The sequence below is a fragment of the Salvelinus fontinalis genome, chromosome 40, assembly GCF_029448725.1.
Source record: "Salvelinus fontinalis isolate EN_2023a chromosome 40, ASM2944872v1, whole genome shotgun sequence".
NCBI lineage: Eukaryota > Metazoa > Chordata > Actinopteri > Salmoniformes > Salmonidae > Salvelinus > Salvelinus fontinalis.
The window spans coordinates 28,355,826-28,374,496 of NC_074704.1; the positions used below are offsets into that span (position 1 = coordinate 28,355,826).

Below are 18,671 nucleotides of genomic sequence, written 5' to 3' on the forward strand. Positions count from 1 at the left end.
TTCAAAAGGAGGGTGGTGCATGGAATCATTGTTCTTCCTCTGTCAACCATGGTTACCTGCAAGGAAACACGTGCCGTCAACATTGCTTTGCACAAAAAGGGCTTCACAGGCAATGATATTGCTGCCAGTAAGACTGCACCTAAATAAACCATTTATCAGATCTTCAAGGAGAGCGGTTCAATTGTTGTGAAGAAGGCTTCAGGGCACCCAAGAAAGTCCAGCAAGCGCCAGGACCGTCTCCTAAAGTTGATTCAGCTGCGGGATCGGGGCACCACCAGTACAGAGCTTGCTCCGGAATGGCAGCAGGCAGGTGTTAGTGCATCTGCACGCACAGTGAGGCAAGACTTTTTGGAGGATGGCCTGGTGTCAAGAAGGGCAGCAAAGAAGCCAATTCTCTCCAGAAAAAACATCAGGGACAGACTGATATTTTGCAGAAGGTACAGGGATTGGACTGCTGAGGACTGGGGTAAAGTCATTTTCTCTGATTAATCCCCTTTCCGATTGTTTGGGTTATCTGGAAAAAAGCTTGCCCGGAGATGACAAGGTGAGCGCTATCATCAGTCCTGTGTCATGCCAACAGTAAAGCATCCTGAGACCATTCATGTGTGGGGTTGCTTCTCAGCCAAGGGAGTTGGTTTACTCACATTTTTGCCTAAGAACACAGCCATGAATAAAGAATGGTACCAACACATCCTCCGAGAGCACCTTGCCATAAGCCAAAAGTGATAACTAAGTGGCTCGGGGAACAAAACATCAATATTTTGGGTCCATGGCCAGGAAACTCCCTTGGAGTTAATCCCATTGAGTTAATCCCATTGAGAACTTGTGGTCAATCTTCAAGAGGTGGGTGGACAAACAAAAACCCACAAATTCTGACAAACTCCAAGCATTGATTATGCAAGAATGGGCTGCCATCAGTCAGGATGTGGCCCAGAAGTTAATTGACAGCATGCCAGGGTGGATTGCAGAGGTCTTGAAAAAGAAGGGTCAACACTGCAAATATTGACTCTTTGCATCAACTTCATGTAATTGTCAATAAAAACCATTGTCACTTATGAAATGCTTGTAATTATACTTAAGTATTCCATAGTAACATCTGACAAAAATATCTAAAGACACTGAAGCAGCAAACTTTGAATATGTATATTTTTGTGTCATTCTCAACTTTTGGCCATGACTGTGTATATATAAAGTAGGGAGAGACTTGCGTGGTATTTCCCAAAGGGTCATGCGGTTTTAGTTCAATGTTGGTAGCCATTTTGTTCCTTGGTCGTCGCTCAAGAAAGTAAGAATTAAGGGGAAACACTGGAGTTGAGGGGGTTGGGAATGAGAGAATGATGGAGAGATTATTTTTTTTTCCCTCAGCCGTAATCTCGCTCATGAGTTTGGCCTTACACCGCATCATGATCCTTCGCTAGACTCCCCCTACCAGCGAAACCACCTGATCCAACATTTTATTCTCTACCCCTCTTTCTCTGCCCCATCCCCTCTTTCCCCCCCTCCTTTCCACAGCAACTAGAGGAGAAAAGTGAGGACGAGGAGGACAAGGAGTGTCTGAAACAGGCCATCACGGCGCTGCTCAATCTGCAGAGTAGCATGGAGAGGATCTGCTCCAAGAACATGGCCAAGAGGAGGCTGAGGTAGGCAGGGGAGCGCCAACTTACAACCCCTCCTGGTCCATCCACACCTGGTTCTCTTTACCCAAGAAGATACAAAGCTAGCTCTGTCACACACAGTACATATGCACACACAATAATAGAAATCCACAAGCAAAATATGGAAAGATAACTCACACACACATAATGGCACAGACCAGACAAGCACCAAAAGGTGGATATGTCTCATATGTGCACTATATATGCTCAGAGGTGTTAACACTTGCACAGCAAAATACACACCTCACAATAGACACCCACACGAACACACACACACAGCAATTCATACTACTGCCTCATTGGTGTACTCCTCCCATCCTCTGCACACCCCCCCACCCTAAGCTCAGTCCTGAGTTCCCCTCTGGACCTAAAATAGTCTCGTGGGGGGGGGGGGTTTGGAGGGGGGCTCGCCACTGTGTTGTCGGAGGGAAGTTGTGTCAGGATTTGGGCTGTCCTGTTCTGCTATTATTGTTCCCGGCTTTGAGGGGAAAAAAAGGTGAGCATTTGAAAGGGGGGAGAGAAAAAATAATTCCCTTGCTTTCGACAGTGGACTTTAGCATCCAAACCTTGCGGACCATTTTTATCTCCATCCCTCCTTTTGTATTGGTGAAGAAAACTGTGTTTTTTTGGCTACATGCGGTTGTCACTCGTTATTTACTGGAGTGGAGGACTTAGGGTATAAACAAGAAGAAGATTACCCCTTTGCTGCTCTTTTTAAGTCGTTTTTTTGTTTATTTTTCATGGGGAAAGGATGGCTTATCTTACGGTATGTCTTTGCACCCCATACTTTGGCGGGAACGTGGGGACGGCGACACACATAGGAGGCTAAAATGGATGTTCCGAGAGGACACACTGAGTTGGGGTACCCGACAAGGGTTACCTTTATTGACTTTGGCCGTTTCGCTACACCTTTCCTGTCTCTAGGGGTCTTTTTGTATTTCGAGAGCCAGAACAAAGAACAACCCAAGAGCTCTGTCACAGCCATTTGAATTATGCCTGCTCTTTCGCAAGCTTGCTGTTCATTAGGAGAAACGTAATAAGCTCTTTGTCGCCAATGCTCTGGCAAGGTCCATCGCTGCCTGGGATAAATGATAGTTTGATAATGATGCTCATTATAATGTTTTGCTTTAATTAACTACATGATTCAATTCATTGCAAGACTGCTAGTTTAAAGATGAATGTGAATGCACGTCAAATATAACCTCTTTGATCAGACTTGAGAGTAGACGAAGTTTTGACAGTTTCTTTGAGTTTCACACTTAATGGATTGGGAAATGGAAATTGTAGTTTCTGGGGTGAGTTTTGTGTGTAGTCTATCCCTTGCCCTTCAGAGGTGCCCCTTGTCTCTCAGCGAAGCTAATTCGGGCCAGGTGAAAGTCATCCTGTACTTTGAGGTGCTGGTATGAAGACAAGCGCGAGTGAGTTGGCTTCGCCTGCCTCCCCCTCCTCTCAGGAGCACTGATGCAAGTCGTCGTGCCTCCACGAAAAACAAAGTAAGCCCTCCCGCGATTGTTTACAAGTAGTTTTAGTTCAGACGCACTGTACTAGCTAGCGGGTGTTAAATCCTTGTTGATTTTTTCCCTAATCACCCTCTCACTCAATCAATTTGTAGAATCCCCCCCAACAAATTTTTAACCACCCCAAAATAAAAATAAAAAATTTGGATATCTGAAATCAAGCCCCAGTGGCGCAATGCTGTTCGATTATTCTAAGTAGGTGGTTTTAGAAGTGATCATTGGAATTATTGCTCAGCTGATTTGTCATGAGCAGTACGGGTGAGGTTCTGGTGGGCCGCAGAGCTTTCTCGTCTTCTGTATACTTAAGTTTTGTCATTCTGGTTTTGAAAGAGCACCCGTATAGTGCTGGTTTTCACAGCAGTCTTTTTGTATTGAATTGCTAAAAGAGTTTTGAACTTCGTCCTCACATTACCTAATTATTACAGGGGGCATGGTCCTTAATAATAAATAAATACTGAAAATAGACATTGGTATAATATGAGAATAAAGATTGATTAAAACAGACTAGTCTACATTGTGGTCCTAAAAGAACTGGAATGAGAGATGCTCATTTTGAATATGATAATCATACCATAGACCATATTAATGGTACGACGAACCAAAACAATATTTAAATAGTGTCTGGCTCAAAGAAATATAATCAGATGCTCTTTATTCTTTTAGACTCATTCTATTCGTAGGCACTTTCTCATTTGGTCCTCCAAGGCACCCTGTTAACCAATGGGTTGTGGGCCCTTCCTCGGGAGACTACCGTTTTGTTTAACTGCTGGAATGGTGAGGAAGTTTAGTCAAATGGCCTGCTGGTCCACCAGTGTTGGGTGTAAACTGAAGGGACATGCCTGACCAGCATACTGATATTGAATTACCTAATTGGTTCTGGTTAAGTTTCGGGTTATTGGTGTGGTTAAAGGAAAACTCCATCCAAAAACGTTTAGTATTTATTGCTGACATGCAAATCATTTAGGGACTATATCAACAATGGACTAATGAAACAAAAACTAAAAGGTAGTTTTTGGGTGGAATTTTCCTTTAAGGTTAGGGTCAGGATTATAAAGTCAGCAAAAATAGAAACGTCCCTTTTTCAGGACCCTGTTTTTCAAAGATAATTCGTTAAAATCCAAATGGATCTTCATTGTAAAGGGTTTAAACACTGTTTCCCATGCTTGTTCAATGAACCATAAACAATCAATGAACATGCACCTGTGGAACGGTCGTTAAGACTAACAGCTTACAGACTGTGAAACTTATGAAAGTTTCACAGTTATGAAAACTTAGGACACTAAAGAGGCCTTTCTATTGACTCTGAAAAACACCAAAATAAAGATGCCCAGGGTCCCTGCTCATCTGTCTGAACGGACCTCAGGCATGCTGCAAGGAGGCATGAGGACTGCAGATGTGGCCAGGGCAATAAATTGCAATGTCCGTACTGTGAGACACATAAGACCGTGCTACAGGGAGACAGGACAGACAGCTGATCATCCTCGCAGTGGCAGACCACGTGTAACAACACCTGCACAGAACTGGTACATCCGAACATCACACCTGCTTGACAGGTACAGGATGACAACAACAACTGCCCGAGTTACACCAGGAATGCACAGTCCCTCCATCAGTGCTCAGACTGTCCGCAATCGGCTGAAACAGGCTGGACTGAGGGCTTGTAGGCCTGTTGTAAGGCACCAGCAACAATGTCACCTATGGGCACAAACCCACCGTCGCTGGACCAGACAGGACTGGCAAAAAGTGCTTGTCACTGACGAGTCACGGTTTTGTCTCACCAGGAGTGATGGTCGGTTTCGAGTTTATCATAGAAGGAATGAGCGTTACACCGAGGCCTGTACTCTGGAGTTGGATCGATTTGGAGGTTGAGGGTCCGTCCGTCATGGTCTGGGGCAGTGTGTCACAGCATCATCGGACTGAGCTTGTTGTCATTGGAAGCAATCTCAACGGTGGTCGTTACAGGGAAGACATCCTCCTCCCTCATGTGGTACCCTTCCTGCAGGCTCATCCTGACATGACCCAATGCCACCTGCCATATTGCTCGTTCTGTGTGTGATTTCCTGCAAGACAGGAACGTCAGTGTGCTGCCGTGGCCAGTGAAGTGCCCGGATCTCAATCCCACTGAGCATGTCTGGGACCTGTTGGGTCGGAGGGTGAGGTCTAGGGTCATTCCCCCCAGAAATGTCAGGGAACTTGCAAGTGCCTTGGTGGAAGAGTGGGGTAACATCTCAGAGCAAGAACTGGCAAATCTGGTACAGTCCATGAGGAGATGCACTGCAGTACTTAATGCAGCTGGTGGCCACACCAGATACTGACTGTTACTTTTGATTTTGACCCCCACTTTGTTTACGGACACATTATTCCGTTTCTGCTCGTCACATGTCTGTGGAACTTGTTCAGTTTGTCTCAGTTGTGGAATCTTATGTTCATACAAATATTTACACATTTTCTGAAAATAAACCCAGTTCACAGTGAGAGGATGTTTCTTTTTTTGCTGAGTTTAGTTATGGGTGGGGATGCCAGTCACGTTGCTTGTTATTTGTAGGAACCCCCTCCTGGACCAGGTTTAGTTGTACCGCTGCTTTAGCCACCCACACCGACCCTCCACTCAATCTCAGTCTCGCTGGCTTTGTTTTCCATTGTCAATGTGCTGTGAACATCAGACCCACATTTCCCTTCCTCTCTTCTCCCCCTCTTTCCCTTTTTTCTCTCACATTCTTTTTCTTACATTCAACTTTCTGTCATTTTATCTCTTTTTCATCTTTTCTTTCTCTCTCTCCTCAAACTCTTCGGCGGCACCAGCGAGTCGGCCTGCCGCTTCTACAGCCAGCAGATGAAGGGCAAGCACCTGGCCATCAAGAAGATGAACGAGATCCAGAAGAACATTGACGGCTGGGAGGGCAAGGACATCGGCCAGTGCTGCAACGAATTCATCATGGAGGGGACGCTGACACGCGTGGGCGCCAAGCACGAACGGCACATCTTCCTCTTCGACGGCCTGATGATCTGCTGCAAGTCCAACCACGGCCAGCCGCGCTTGCCTGGCGCCTCGTCCACCGCCGAGTACCGCCTCAAGGAGAAGTTCTTAATGCGCAAGGTTCAGATCAACGACAAGGACGACAAGGAGGGCGAGTACCGGCACGCCTTTGAGATCATCCTCAAAGACGGCAACAGCGTGGTGTTCGCCGCCAAGTCGGCCGAGGACAAGAATGGCTGGATGGCGGCGCTCATCTCACTGCAGTACCGCTCAACGCTGGAGCGCATGCTGGACTCGGCCATGCTACAGGAGGAGAAGGAGGAGCAAATGAGGCTTCCCGGGGCGGAGCTTTACCGGTTCGCCACGCCCGACTCTGAGGAGAACGTGGTGTTCGAGGAGAACGTGCAGTCCAAGTCGGGCATCCCCATCATCAAGGCGGGTACAGTGCTCAAGCTCATCGAAAGGCTCACCTTCCACATGTATGCAGGTGAGAAAAAGCACATGACACAGCAAAGGTTTCCTATGATGACCTGTTATGACCTTTTTGAAATGTGTGCCTTTTCCATACAGTAGGCTATACAAATACCTCCCTCAGATGTGTGGAATAACAGTAGTTGCTAAATCCTAGTAGAGAACATCTCGCAGACCCTTTCCTATCGTAGAACAGGGGGAAGGGGCCGGGTTTTGGTTTTAGAGAGGAGGAGAATCCTGTGGAAAAAGTAGTCGGTAGGAGTCAAATTTGGTGTTCAACAACAGGTGTGAAGGTTTAACCCTTTACAGTCGTGGGATTTGGCCTATATGGATAGGGCTAAATTGAAATGTTTTTTTTTAAAGAAGAAATATGAAATGCATAAGCATAGTAGCAATTGAAAGGGAACTGGAGATTATGGGAACATTATTTGACCAAAGTTGAGGATACGACAGTTCACCTTTCACAAGACTGAATCCAAACATTACACTGTTGATTTTATGTCCGTTTTACCTTTACTGTACTTTTCGCCGCATTTGTTGATAAGGAAATCTGAAATTACTCTGGATACATTCAGTAACATGATAACAATATTCCGGGAAAATGTGGGGTAGGTGCAACATAAGACAAAAAAATTGTTTGAGTGAGAGGACCAACTGGCGTGCAGAGTTCCTAAGTAATTTCAGTGCACTTTAATGACTCAAAGAAGAGTCTTCAACTATAAGATGATTTTTTTTGCGTTCTCCTAGCTGAGCCGTTGAGCAACAAGAGCAAGCACACTTGTAGTTGTTTTGTTTGTAACACAGACATGCTTCGCCGCCAATTACTGTTGTTCATGCAATCCAAAAACAGCCCATTTTATAAATTGCAATCGGAGTCAGCTGGGCGTCATGAAAGCTTGTTCTATTGCCAACATGACTAGCTAAATTATAAAATGCTATCTTACGGTGTTAGGCCTTCACAGGGCAATTCAGAGAAACGGATCGTAATTTTGGTGCGCATAGAAAAGAGTCATGCTTTAGACTGTTAGGTTCTAATTGTTCAGAGTAAATAACTCACGGACACTAGAGAAGCTTAACCAAGTTTAATATCCCACTTAAGACACTCCTCCTTCTTTCCAATCCTTATTATTCCCTTCAGGGGATCTGACCTGACCTCAACCCCTCCTTCGCCTAATCCACAGATGTCCATCCGCTTCCCCTATAGCAATCCTGTGATCTCCTCCCGTCCACCCAGCACATTCCAAAGCCACTCTGTCTTTCTACAGATCTCGCTCCTTTATATACTCTGCGTCTGATCTATCATGTCTTTAATATCTCAATGTTCAACGTTTAGAATCCAACAGGACAAACAGGCTCATTCTGTTCAGAACAACCGAGGGTATGACACCATGTCATCTTGTAATTGTACATCAAACATAGTGGTCATAAACGTTGACACTGCATGTTATTGTATAGCCACTGTTGTTCCAATTTAGGCGCTTAGCAGTGCCCGAATACGCCATTTTCAACCCGTATACAGGTACGAGTGTAAAGAGCTACAGGGAGCAGGAAGTAGATATGGGTCACATCTCAAATTGCTCCCTCTCCACATTTAATTTATTTAAAGTCAGAGAACTGGACAGGCGAAAGCGAATGCCAAGAAACCTAGATATTTTCTGTATCTTGTTCATTTCCGTCCTGACTTAGGGCCTGGTCTCTTACTCGCGTTTCCCAACCATTGTACACCTCCATTGTTTGTGTTTATGCAATACGCACTTGCCCAGTGCCTGGAGTGCCTGTTCCTGTTATCACCTTGTTGTTCTACACACAAAACCTTGAGCTTGGCACAGACGCAGTTTGTGCCTAAACATAAAAGACAAGATAGTGGAAGGCCTATTTCTTCCCCCCACTTTCGTCATCCCCACATCCATTTATAGCTGTTTTCACACGGCTTGTAAATATTTGGCCACACTTGACGTCAGAACGCGGGATGTGATAACCTGCTTCGTTTCAGTGTCAGTTTAGCCCCAGATAACACAACGAGAGCTGATAAAGAACAAAAAACAAGAGGACGAAGCCTATTTATCGTCACTTCGCCATTTTGTAAGTGACCGGTAGTAGCAGATCTTTCCTGCCTGTTTTTAGTGTTTTAAAGGGGAAGTTCAGTATCCTCACCTTGTGTGTAGCTGTTTACAGAAAACCATGGGTTACAGTTTCTCCGGGCCCATAGACTACTTTCAGGGTCATGAACCGTCTAGCATCATGTTATAAAATACTGAACTTCCCCTTTAAACACAGCCCTTTGTGGAGTGTTGGTGAGCTAGCCATTAGTGTTGTTGAGGTAATCACTTTGCAGACTTCAGTGGCACCTGAACTCCTTTAGTGATTCCTCACTAAAGCCCAAACAAAAAAATTACATTCTTTTTGGAATGTTCATGAAATGTAATCCATAATATAGTCCTTTTGGAGGAAGAATTGTTGACATATATCTTGTATCTAGAAGTTGGCATATTTATGACATTTTGGCCCAGGCCTCCTTTAAGACTCCATAATGCTTCATCTGTAGGTGCTACAAAGCAAAAATGGATGTCATATGAAGCTTTACCACTTGCTCTGTAATACGAGTAGTATTTTAATAGTAAAAAATAGGAATTTATTTAGTTCCCCTCTGGAACTTTGATATGCCCGTAGAATAGGCTATATTATGTTCAACAATATATGTTTTTAAGCAAATCAAACATTTCTATATTCATATTTATATTTTTATATATTCAAAAATGTATGAAAAAAAAGTGATTGAAACCAAAATACTACTCGTATTACAGAGCAAGTGATAAAACTTCATAAGACACCAATGTTTGTTTAGTAGCACCTACAGATGAAACACTATAGAGTCATAAAGGAGGCCTGGACAAGGCCAAAATATCAGAAAAATGGCAACTTGTATTAAATATTAACACAATTATGCTTTTAGACACATGTCAACAATCCTTCAACCAAAGGACTATTTTATGGACTATATTTTGTGAACATTTCAAAAATCATGGTCTTTCTTTGACGTTTCGTGAGCAATCGCTCTTAAGAAAGGCTGAATGACCCAGCACACACAGCAGTTGTTAGACCGTGGGATCTGTATTCTTCTCCACTGACGGGTGCCGTTGTACCTAACCAGATACAAGGATGCGATTGGACTAATAAGCTCTTCATTAATTAAAAGTCATGATGTCATTTTGGGGAAATAAATCACCAAATCCAATCGCTCAAAGTCCCAAGTGGATGTGGCCTCTGGTAATCCGGGGAGCAAAACATTTAAGGCCAATCGCTTTTGAGATTTGTTCTGTTTCTCTGCGTTGTTATGCAATGTCATGCAAACATACAGGTGTTGTATAAAATCCTCTTAAAGACACACGTTTTCCTTTGTTTCGCACGGAAGCCTTTCTGAACTCTTACACAAGTTTGTGTTTTCATCTCGTTTGTTTCTGGAAGTCTAGAGCGGGGTTTCTCAACTGTGGTAAGTGAGTACCCCCAGACTGTACACATTTCTGTTGACGCACACCTGATTCAACTCACCCGGGTGCTTGATAATTAGTTGACGAGGTGATTCAGGTGTGCTTGTCCTGGGCTACACCAAACCTGTGTGCTGTTGGGGAGTAGTGAAGGACTGGAGGTTAAAAAACACTGGCCCAAGGTTAATGCAGCACAATACAAGGCCAGAAGAGAACATTCCTCGTATGGGCGGACTGTCCAGCTCACACCCCTGTGTAAACTTCCTCCCCCGAATAAAGGGTAGGGTGTAAATTTAGGCCACTATTTTCCTTTTTAGTTTTCAACCGTCTGTGTGCCACTGATTTCCAAATAAGCCAAGGGAAATGAGCCTTTTGAGGAAAAAGTGTGTCTGTGTGGCCAGGGTCATTTGAAAAAGGTGCTTCCTGTGGGAAAAAGGTACTTCCTGTGCGATGCACCTCATGCCTGGACACACACCCTGCTCCCACCCAGGAGACAGCAGGGGAGGGACAACGCACGCTTTCTCTCTTGTCTCTCTGTCCCGACTATCTGCATTACAATTTGCATGGATCTACGCTTCTGTTTTTGCCATAAATTGTCATCAAGAATCCATATAGTGATTTTTTTTGAAGGTCTATGTCCCTAGAGTTGGAAAATGTGTGATAGCAGTGTAGCAATGGTAGCTTTCTGCGTGTAATCTTTCATCCCTCCGTCCCATCAATTTTTCCCATAGGGGTTTTACCCTATGGCAAACAATATCAGTATTGCTCACTTGTACTCTTTAATCTTGTATCATTGGAAAGCTTAGAGATTCAGACACATTTTCAGGAATGTTCAGGTCAACAGAACTTTGACCATTGACCTCTATGGTACATCGCAGCAGTGTTGGAAAAAGTACTCAATTGTTATACTTGATACCACAGAAAATGACTCAAGTAAAAGTGAAAGTCACCCAGTAAAATACTACTTGAGTAAAAGTCTAAAAGTATTTGGGTTTTAAATATACTTCAGTATCAAAAGTAGATGGAACTGCTAAAATGTACTTAAGTATCAAAAGTAAAAGTATAAACCATTTCAAGTTCCGTATATTAAGCAAACCAGACGGCACAATACTTATTTTTCTGTTTTTTATTGATGGATAGTCAGGGGCACACTCCAACACTCAGAGGCAGTAGGGATGACCAGGGATGTTCTCTTGATACCATTTTCCTGTCAAAATGTAGTACTTTAGGGTGTCAGGGAAAATGTATGTTAAAAAAAAAAAAAAAAAAAAATGTAAAAAGCACATTATTTTCTTTAGGAATGTAGTGAAGTAGAAGTTGGCAAAAATATGAATAGTAAAATAAAGTACAGATATCCCAGATATTTTTACTTAAGTACTTTACACCACTGCATATCAGAATGACCTGTAAGCCATTAAAGAGGAAACCCTGATATATTTTCAACTTTGTTTGACAAGTGGTTCTGAAAGGACATGAAATTACCTTTCAAATGATATTTAATATAGTGCATTCGGAAAGTATTCATACCCTTTGACTTTTTCCACATTTTGTTACGTTACAGCCTCATTCTAAAATGGATTAAATCTATTAAAAATAAACTGATCACATTTATGTAAGTATTCAGACCCTTTACTCAGTACTTTGTTAAAGCACCTTTGGCAGTGATACAGCCTCGAGTAATTTATTTTAATTTTATTTAACCTTTATTTAACTTGGCAAGTCAGTCTTCTTGTGTAGGACTCTACAAGCTTGACACACCTGTATTTGGGGAGTTTCTCCCAGTTCTTCTCTGCAGATCCTCTCAAGCTCTGCCAGGTTGGATGGGGAGCGTCGCTACACAGCATTTTTCAGGTCTCTTCAGAGATGTTCGATCGGGTTGAAGTCCGGGCTATGGCTGGGCCATTCAAGAACATTCAGACACTTGTCCCGAAGCCACTCATGTGTTGTCTTGGCTTTGTGCTTAGCGTTGTTGTCCTGTTGGAAGGTGAACCTTTGCACCAGTCTGTGGTCCTGAGCGCTCTGGAGCCGGTTTTCATCAAGGATCTCTCTGTACTTTGCTCTGTTCATATTTCCCTTCATCCTGACAAGTTTCCCAGTCTCTGCCACTGAAAACCATCCCCGCAGCATGATACTGCCTCCACCATGCTTCACCGTAGGGATAGTGCCGGGCTTCGTCCAGATGTGACACTTGGCATTTAGGCCAAAGAGTTCATTCTTGGTTTTATCAGACCAGAGAATCTTGTTTCTCATGGTCAGAGTCCTTTAGGTGCCTTTTGGCAAAAATCCAAGTGGGCTCTCATGTGCCGTTTTACTGAGGAGTGGCTTCCGCCTGGCCACTCTACCATAAAGGCCTGATTGGTGGAGTGCTGCAGAAATGGCTGTCCTTCTGGAATGTTCTCCCATCTCCACAGAGGAACTCTGGAGCTCTGTCAGAGTGACCATGAGGGTTCATGCTGGGCGGCCAACTCTAGGAAGAGTGTTGGTGGTTCCAAACTTCTACCATTTAAGAATGATGACAGCCAGTGTGTTCTTTTGGACCGTCAATGCTGCAGAAATGTTTTGGTACCCTTCCCTAGATCTGTTTCTCGACAGAATCCTGTCTCGGAGCTCTACAGACAATTCCTTCGACCTCATGGCTTGGTATTGCTCTGACATGCACTGTCAACTGTGAGACCTTATATAGACAGGTGTGTGCCTTTCCAAATCATGTCCAATCAATTGAATTTACCACAGGTGGACTTAAAGTTGTAGAAACATCTCAAAGATGATCAATGGAAACAGGATGCACCTGAGCTCAATTTAGAGTCTCATAGCAAAGGGTCTGAATACTTATGTAAAAAGGTATTTCGGTTTTTTATTTGTAATACATTTGTTAACATTTCTAAAAACCTAGCTTTTGCTTTGTCATTATGAGGTATTGTGTGTAGATTGATGAGGAACTATTTTTATGTAATCCATTTTAGAATAAGGCTGTAACGTAACAAAATGTGGAAAAAGTCAAGGGGTCTGAATACTTATCGTGTGTGTGAGAAACCATTTGCTCACACACACATAACATGCACACACATTTATACTGACTCAACACAACTCAAAAGTTTGGACACACCTACTCATTCAAGGGATTTTCTTTATTTGTACTATTTTCTACATTGTAGAATAGTAGTGAAGACATCAAAACTATTGAATAACACATATGGAATCATATAGTAACCAAAAAAGTGTTAAACAAATGAAAATATATTTGAGATTCTTCAAAGTAGTCACCCTTTGCTTTGATGACAGCTTTGCACTCTTGGCATTCTCTCAACCAGTTTTATGAGGAATGCTTTTCCAACAGTCTTGAAGGAGTTCCCACATACGCTGAGCGCTTGTTGGCTGCTTTTCCATCACTCTGCGGTCCAACTCATCCCAAACAATCTCAATTGGGTTGAGGTCGGGTGATTGTGGAGGCCAGCACTCCATCACTCCTTCTTGGTTAAATAGTTCTTACACAGCCTGGAGGTGTGTTGGGTCATTGTCCTGGTGAAAAACAAATGATAGTCCCACGAAGCGCAAACCAGATGGGATGGCGTATCGCTGCAAAATGCTGTGGTAGCCATGCTGGTTAAGTGTGCCTTAAATTCTAAATAAATCACAAACAGTGCCACCAGCAAAGCACCATCACACCTCCTCCTCCATGCTTCACGGTTGGAACCACACATGCAGAGATCATCCGTTCACCTACTCTGCGTCTCACAAAGACACGTGGTTGGAACCAGACATCTCCAATGTGGACCCATCAGACCAAAGGACAGACTTCCACCTGTCTAATATCCATTGCTTGTGTTTCTTGGCCCAAGCAAGTCTCTTCTTATTGGTGTCCTTTAGTAGTGGCTTCTTTGCAGCAATTTGACCATGAAGGCCTGATTTACACAGTCTCCTCTGAACAGTTTATGTGTCTGTTACTTGAACTCTGAAGCATTTATTTGGGCTGCAATCTGAGGCTGGTAACTCTAATGAACTTATCCTCTGCAGCAGAGGTAACTCTGGGTCTTCCTTTCCTGTGGCGGTCCTCATGAGAGCCAGTTTCAGCATAGCGCTTGATTGTTTTTGCGACTGCACTTGGAAGAAACTGACTGGCCTTCATGTCTTAAAGTAATGGACTGTCATTTCTCTTTGCTTATTTGAGCTGTTCTTGCCATAATATGGACTTGGTCTTTTACCAAATAGGGTTATCTTCTGTATACCACCCCTACTTTGTCACAAAACAACTGATTGGCTGAAACGCATTAAGATGGAAAGAAATTCCACAAATTAACTTTAACAAGGCACACCTGTTAATTGAATTTAATTCCAGGTGACTACCTCGTGAGCTGGTTGAGAGAATGCCAAGAGTGTGCAAAGCTGTCAAGGCAAAGGGTGGCTGCTTTGAAGAGTCTAAAATCTATATTTTTTTGTATACAGTGGGGAGAACAAGTATTTGAAACACTGCCAATTTTGCAGGTTTTCCTACTTACAAAGCATGTAGAGGCCTGCAATTTTTATCATAGGTACACTTCAACTGTGAGAGACGGAGTCTAAAACAAAAATCCAGAAAATCACATTGTATGATTTTTAAGTAATTAATTTGCATATTATTGCATGACATAAGTATTTGATCACCTACCAACCAGTAAGAATTCCGGCTCTCACAGACCTGTTAGTTTTTCTTTAAGAAGCCCCCCTGTTCTCCACAAATCGGCAGTGTATCAAATACTTGTTCTCCCCACTGTATATGTGTGTTTTTTATATCCTTTTTTCTCCCCAATTTCGTGGTATCCAATTGGTAGTTAGTCTTGTTCCATCGCTGCAACTCCCTTATGGACTCGGGAGAGGCGAAGGTTGAGAGCCGTGCGTTCCCCGAAACACAACCCAGCCAAGCCGCACTACTTCTTGACACAATGCCCGCTTAAGCCGGAAACACCGTACACCTGGCGACCTTGTCAGCGAGCACTGCGCCCGGCCCGCCACAGGAGTGCGCGATGGGACAAGAACATCCCTGCCAGCCAAACCCTCCCCAAACCAGGACGACGCTGAGCCAATTGTGCGCTGCCCCATGGGTCTCCCGGTCGCGGCCAGCTGCGACAGAGCCTGGACTCAAACCAGGAACTCTAGTGGCACAGCTAGCACTGCGATGCAGTGCCTTAGACCACTGTGCCACTCGGGAGGCCAATATATTTAGATTTTAACACTTTTTTTGGTTACTACATGATTCCATATGTGTTATTTCATACTTATGATGTCTTCACTATTGTTCTACAATGTAAAAAATAAAAACCCTTGAATGAGTAGGTGTCAACATTCGACTGGTCCTGTGTGTGTGTATAGTGGCAAGAAAAAGTATGAAAACCTTTTTGGAATTACCTGGATTTCTGCATAAATTGGTCATAAAATGTGATCTGATCTTCATCTAGGTCACAACAACAGACAAACACAGTCTGCTTAAACTAATAACACACAAACAATTATATGTTTTCATGTCTTTATTAAACACACTGTGTAAGCATTCACAGTGTAGGGTGTAAAACGTATGTGAACCCTTGGATTTAATAACTGGTTGACCCTCCTTTGGCAGCAATAACCTCAACCAAACGTTTTCTGTAGTTGTGGATCAGACCTGCACAATGGTCAGGAGGAATTTTTAACCATTCATCTTTACAAAACTGTTTCAGTTCAGCAATATTCTTAGGATGTCTGGTGTGAACCGCTCTTTTCTTCTGTTGCAGCCATTCTGTTGTTGAGTTACTTCTGTTTTCTAGGTCGTTGTCCTGTTGCATCACCCAACTTCTGTTGCGCTTCAATTGGCGGATAGCCTTACATTCTCCTGCAAAATGTCTTGATCAACTTGGGAATTCATTTTTCCGTCGGTGATAGCAAGCTGTCCAGGTCCTGAGGCAGTAAAGCAGCCCCAAACCATGATGCTCCCTCCACCGTACTTTACAGTTGGGATGTGGTTTTGATGTTGGTGTGCTGTGCCTTTTTTTTCTCCACACATAGTGTTGTGTGTTTCTTCCAAACAACTCAACTTTAGTTTCATCTTTCCATAGAATATTTTGCCAGTAGCACTGCGGAACATGCAGGTACTCTTTTGCGAATTTCAGACGTGCAGCAATGTTTTTTTTGGATAGCAGTGGCTTCTTCCGTGGTGTCCTCCCATGAACACCGTTCTTGTTTAGTGTTTTACGTATTCTAGACTCGTCATCAGAGATGTTAGCATGTTCCAGAGATTTCTGTAAGTCTAGCTGACACTCCAGGATTTTTCTCAACCTCATTGAGCATTCTGCACTGTGCTCTTGCAGTCATCTTTGCAGGACAGCCACTCCTAGGGAGAGTAGCAACAGTGCTGAACTTTCTCCATTTATAGACAATTTGACTTGGACTGATGAACATCAAGGCTTTTAGCGTTACTTTTGTAACCCTTTCCAGATGTATGCAAGTCAACAATTCTTAATCTTAGGTCTTCTGAGATCTCTTTGTTCGAGGCATGGTTCACATCAGGCAATGCTTCTTGTGAATAGCAAACTCCAATGTTGTGAGTGTTTTTTTATAGGGAAAGGCAGCTCTAACCAAGAACTCCACTCCACTCTCGTCTCGTTGATTGGACTCCAGGTTAGCTGACTCCTGACTCCAATTAGCTTTTGGAGAAGTCATTAGCCTTGGGGTTCGCATACTTTTTCCAACCTACACTGTGAATGTTTAAATTATGTATTCAATATAGACAATAAAAATACAATAATTTGTGTTATTAGTTTAAGCACACTGTGTTTGTCTATTGTTGTGACTAAGAGGAAGATGCTGAAATCCAGGTAATTCCAAAAGGTTCACATACTTTTTCGTATGTGTGTGTGTGTGTGATAACTAAGGTTTGGGGTGTTAAAACGTTTTCAGTGTGAACTTTAAACGTTTAAAGCCAGATATAAAGTATGTAGAAAATATAATGGAGCTGTATATTTTTTTAATAAGATCATCTTTGAGAACTAACAACCACCAGAATAACTGTCTGAAATACATTTTGTTATAAAGTTTGAATCACTCAGATGGCATAAGAGCACAACATAAGCCAAGGCGAAATGTCTAGAATTGCAGGAAATTGGCAATAAAACTGGCAATATCTCTCTGCCCCATTGCAAAATGCGTAGAATTGCAGGAAGATAACTTTAAAGTAACTACCCAGTGAAAATCGAACCTTTAAGTTAATATTCTGTTATGTCATACCCAAATAATGTTGTTGACTTGTCCTATACTTGTATTTGTGGTCAATGCCTAGTAGAAACACTGCAGTGTGTATGTCGGTGGTGGGGAGGGCAGGCGAGTGATCTATTTTCAAGCGTGTGTGGTGGAGTGGCAGCTGCGTGCGTCAGAGCAGCGTCTGTTTCCTGGCTGAAATAGTTCCAGGCCGATTGTTTGTAAATCCACACTGAGGCAGCTATTGTCTCCCCCCCACCACTGCCCGCCAACCCCAGCCAGACCCCGGTGAAAGGGCTTGGACAGATCCAACATGTGAACCACTAGCTAACGGTCCTGTTCTCCCGCATAACCACAGTATCAGCACTCCTAATATACACACAGACCTGGGTCATGTTCACTAGGGAATGTTTGACATTTTATTTGTCTGTTCTGTTTGGTGCCTAATAAACATGACATTGGTTAGCATATCTTAGACTGTTAACTTAATAGTTATAAGATGTCTAGCTAGCAAACGGTAGCGAATTTCATACAAGTCATCACCGCAAAGTCATGAAAGAACAATAGCTACTTGCACACCGCTGAGAATGATTGATTAACAAAATGGCTGACAATCCCCTTGTTTTTCCTTCTCGCAGATCCAAATTTCGTCCGAACATTTCTAACAACCTACAGGTCCTTCTGTAAACCTCAGGAGCTGCTGGGTCTTCTTATGGAGAGGTGAGGTCAACTGGATGCACCGACGCTTTCGTGCTAGCAAACTTGCAACATTGTAATAGTCTGGGCCCTCAGAGTTTCCTGAGCCAGTGAGCTTGGGACACATCTGTAGGGATAAGAAGTATTCAGGTATTTTATGACGTTTGCACTGGATCAGACAGCATTACATTTTTCCCTTTCATGCTGAGTGGTTATTGAAAGGGGGAGAGATGGATTTTTTTTTTTAAATATACATTGAGGAACCATTGTCATTCTCAATAAAAAACACACCTTTACTCAGTTTGAGGTGAATGTGCGGGGGGGCACTGGTTAGTCAAGGTAACATGTATATGTAGGTAGAGTTAAAGTGACTATGCATAGATAATAACCAGAGAGTAGCAGCAGTATAACAGAGGGGGGGACACACAATGCAAATAGTCTGGGTAGCCATTTGATTAGCTGGTCAGGAGTCTTATGGCTTGGTGGTAGAAGCTGTTTAGAAGCCTCTTGGACCTAGACTTGGCGCTCCGGAACTGCTTTCCGTGCTCCGGAACTGCTTTCCGTGCGGTAGCAGAAAGAACAGTCTATGACTAGGGTGGCTAGAGTCTTTGATTTTTAGGGCCTTCCTCTGACACCGCCTGGTATAGAGGTCCTGGATGGCAGGAAG

At 43.2% G+C, this 18,671-nt stretch overlaps 1 protein-coding gene across 4 annotated transcripts in view; it reads left to right on the top strand.

Annotated features, from left to right (window-relative positions):
• LOC129839846 (son of sevenless homolog 1-like) overlaps window positions 1-18,671 on the top strand; it is an 83,588-nt gene that overhangs the window by 41,685 nt on the left and 23,232 nt on the right. For all 4 annotated transcript variants that reach the window (XM_055907517.1, XM_055907518.1, XM_055907519.1 and 1 more), the window contains exons 9-11: window positions 1,513-1,640; window positions 5,975-6,636; window positions 17,947-18,028. In XM_055907517.1, coding sequence (XP_055763492.1) covers window positions 1,513-1,640; window positions 5,975-6,636; window positions 17,947-18,028 — 872 coding nt within the window. The remainder of the gene's footprint in view (window positions 1-1,512; window positions 1,641-5,974; window positions 6,637-17,946; window positions 18,029-18,671) is intronic.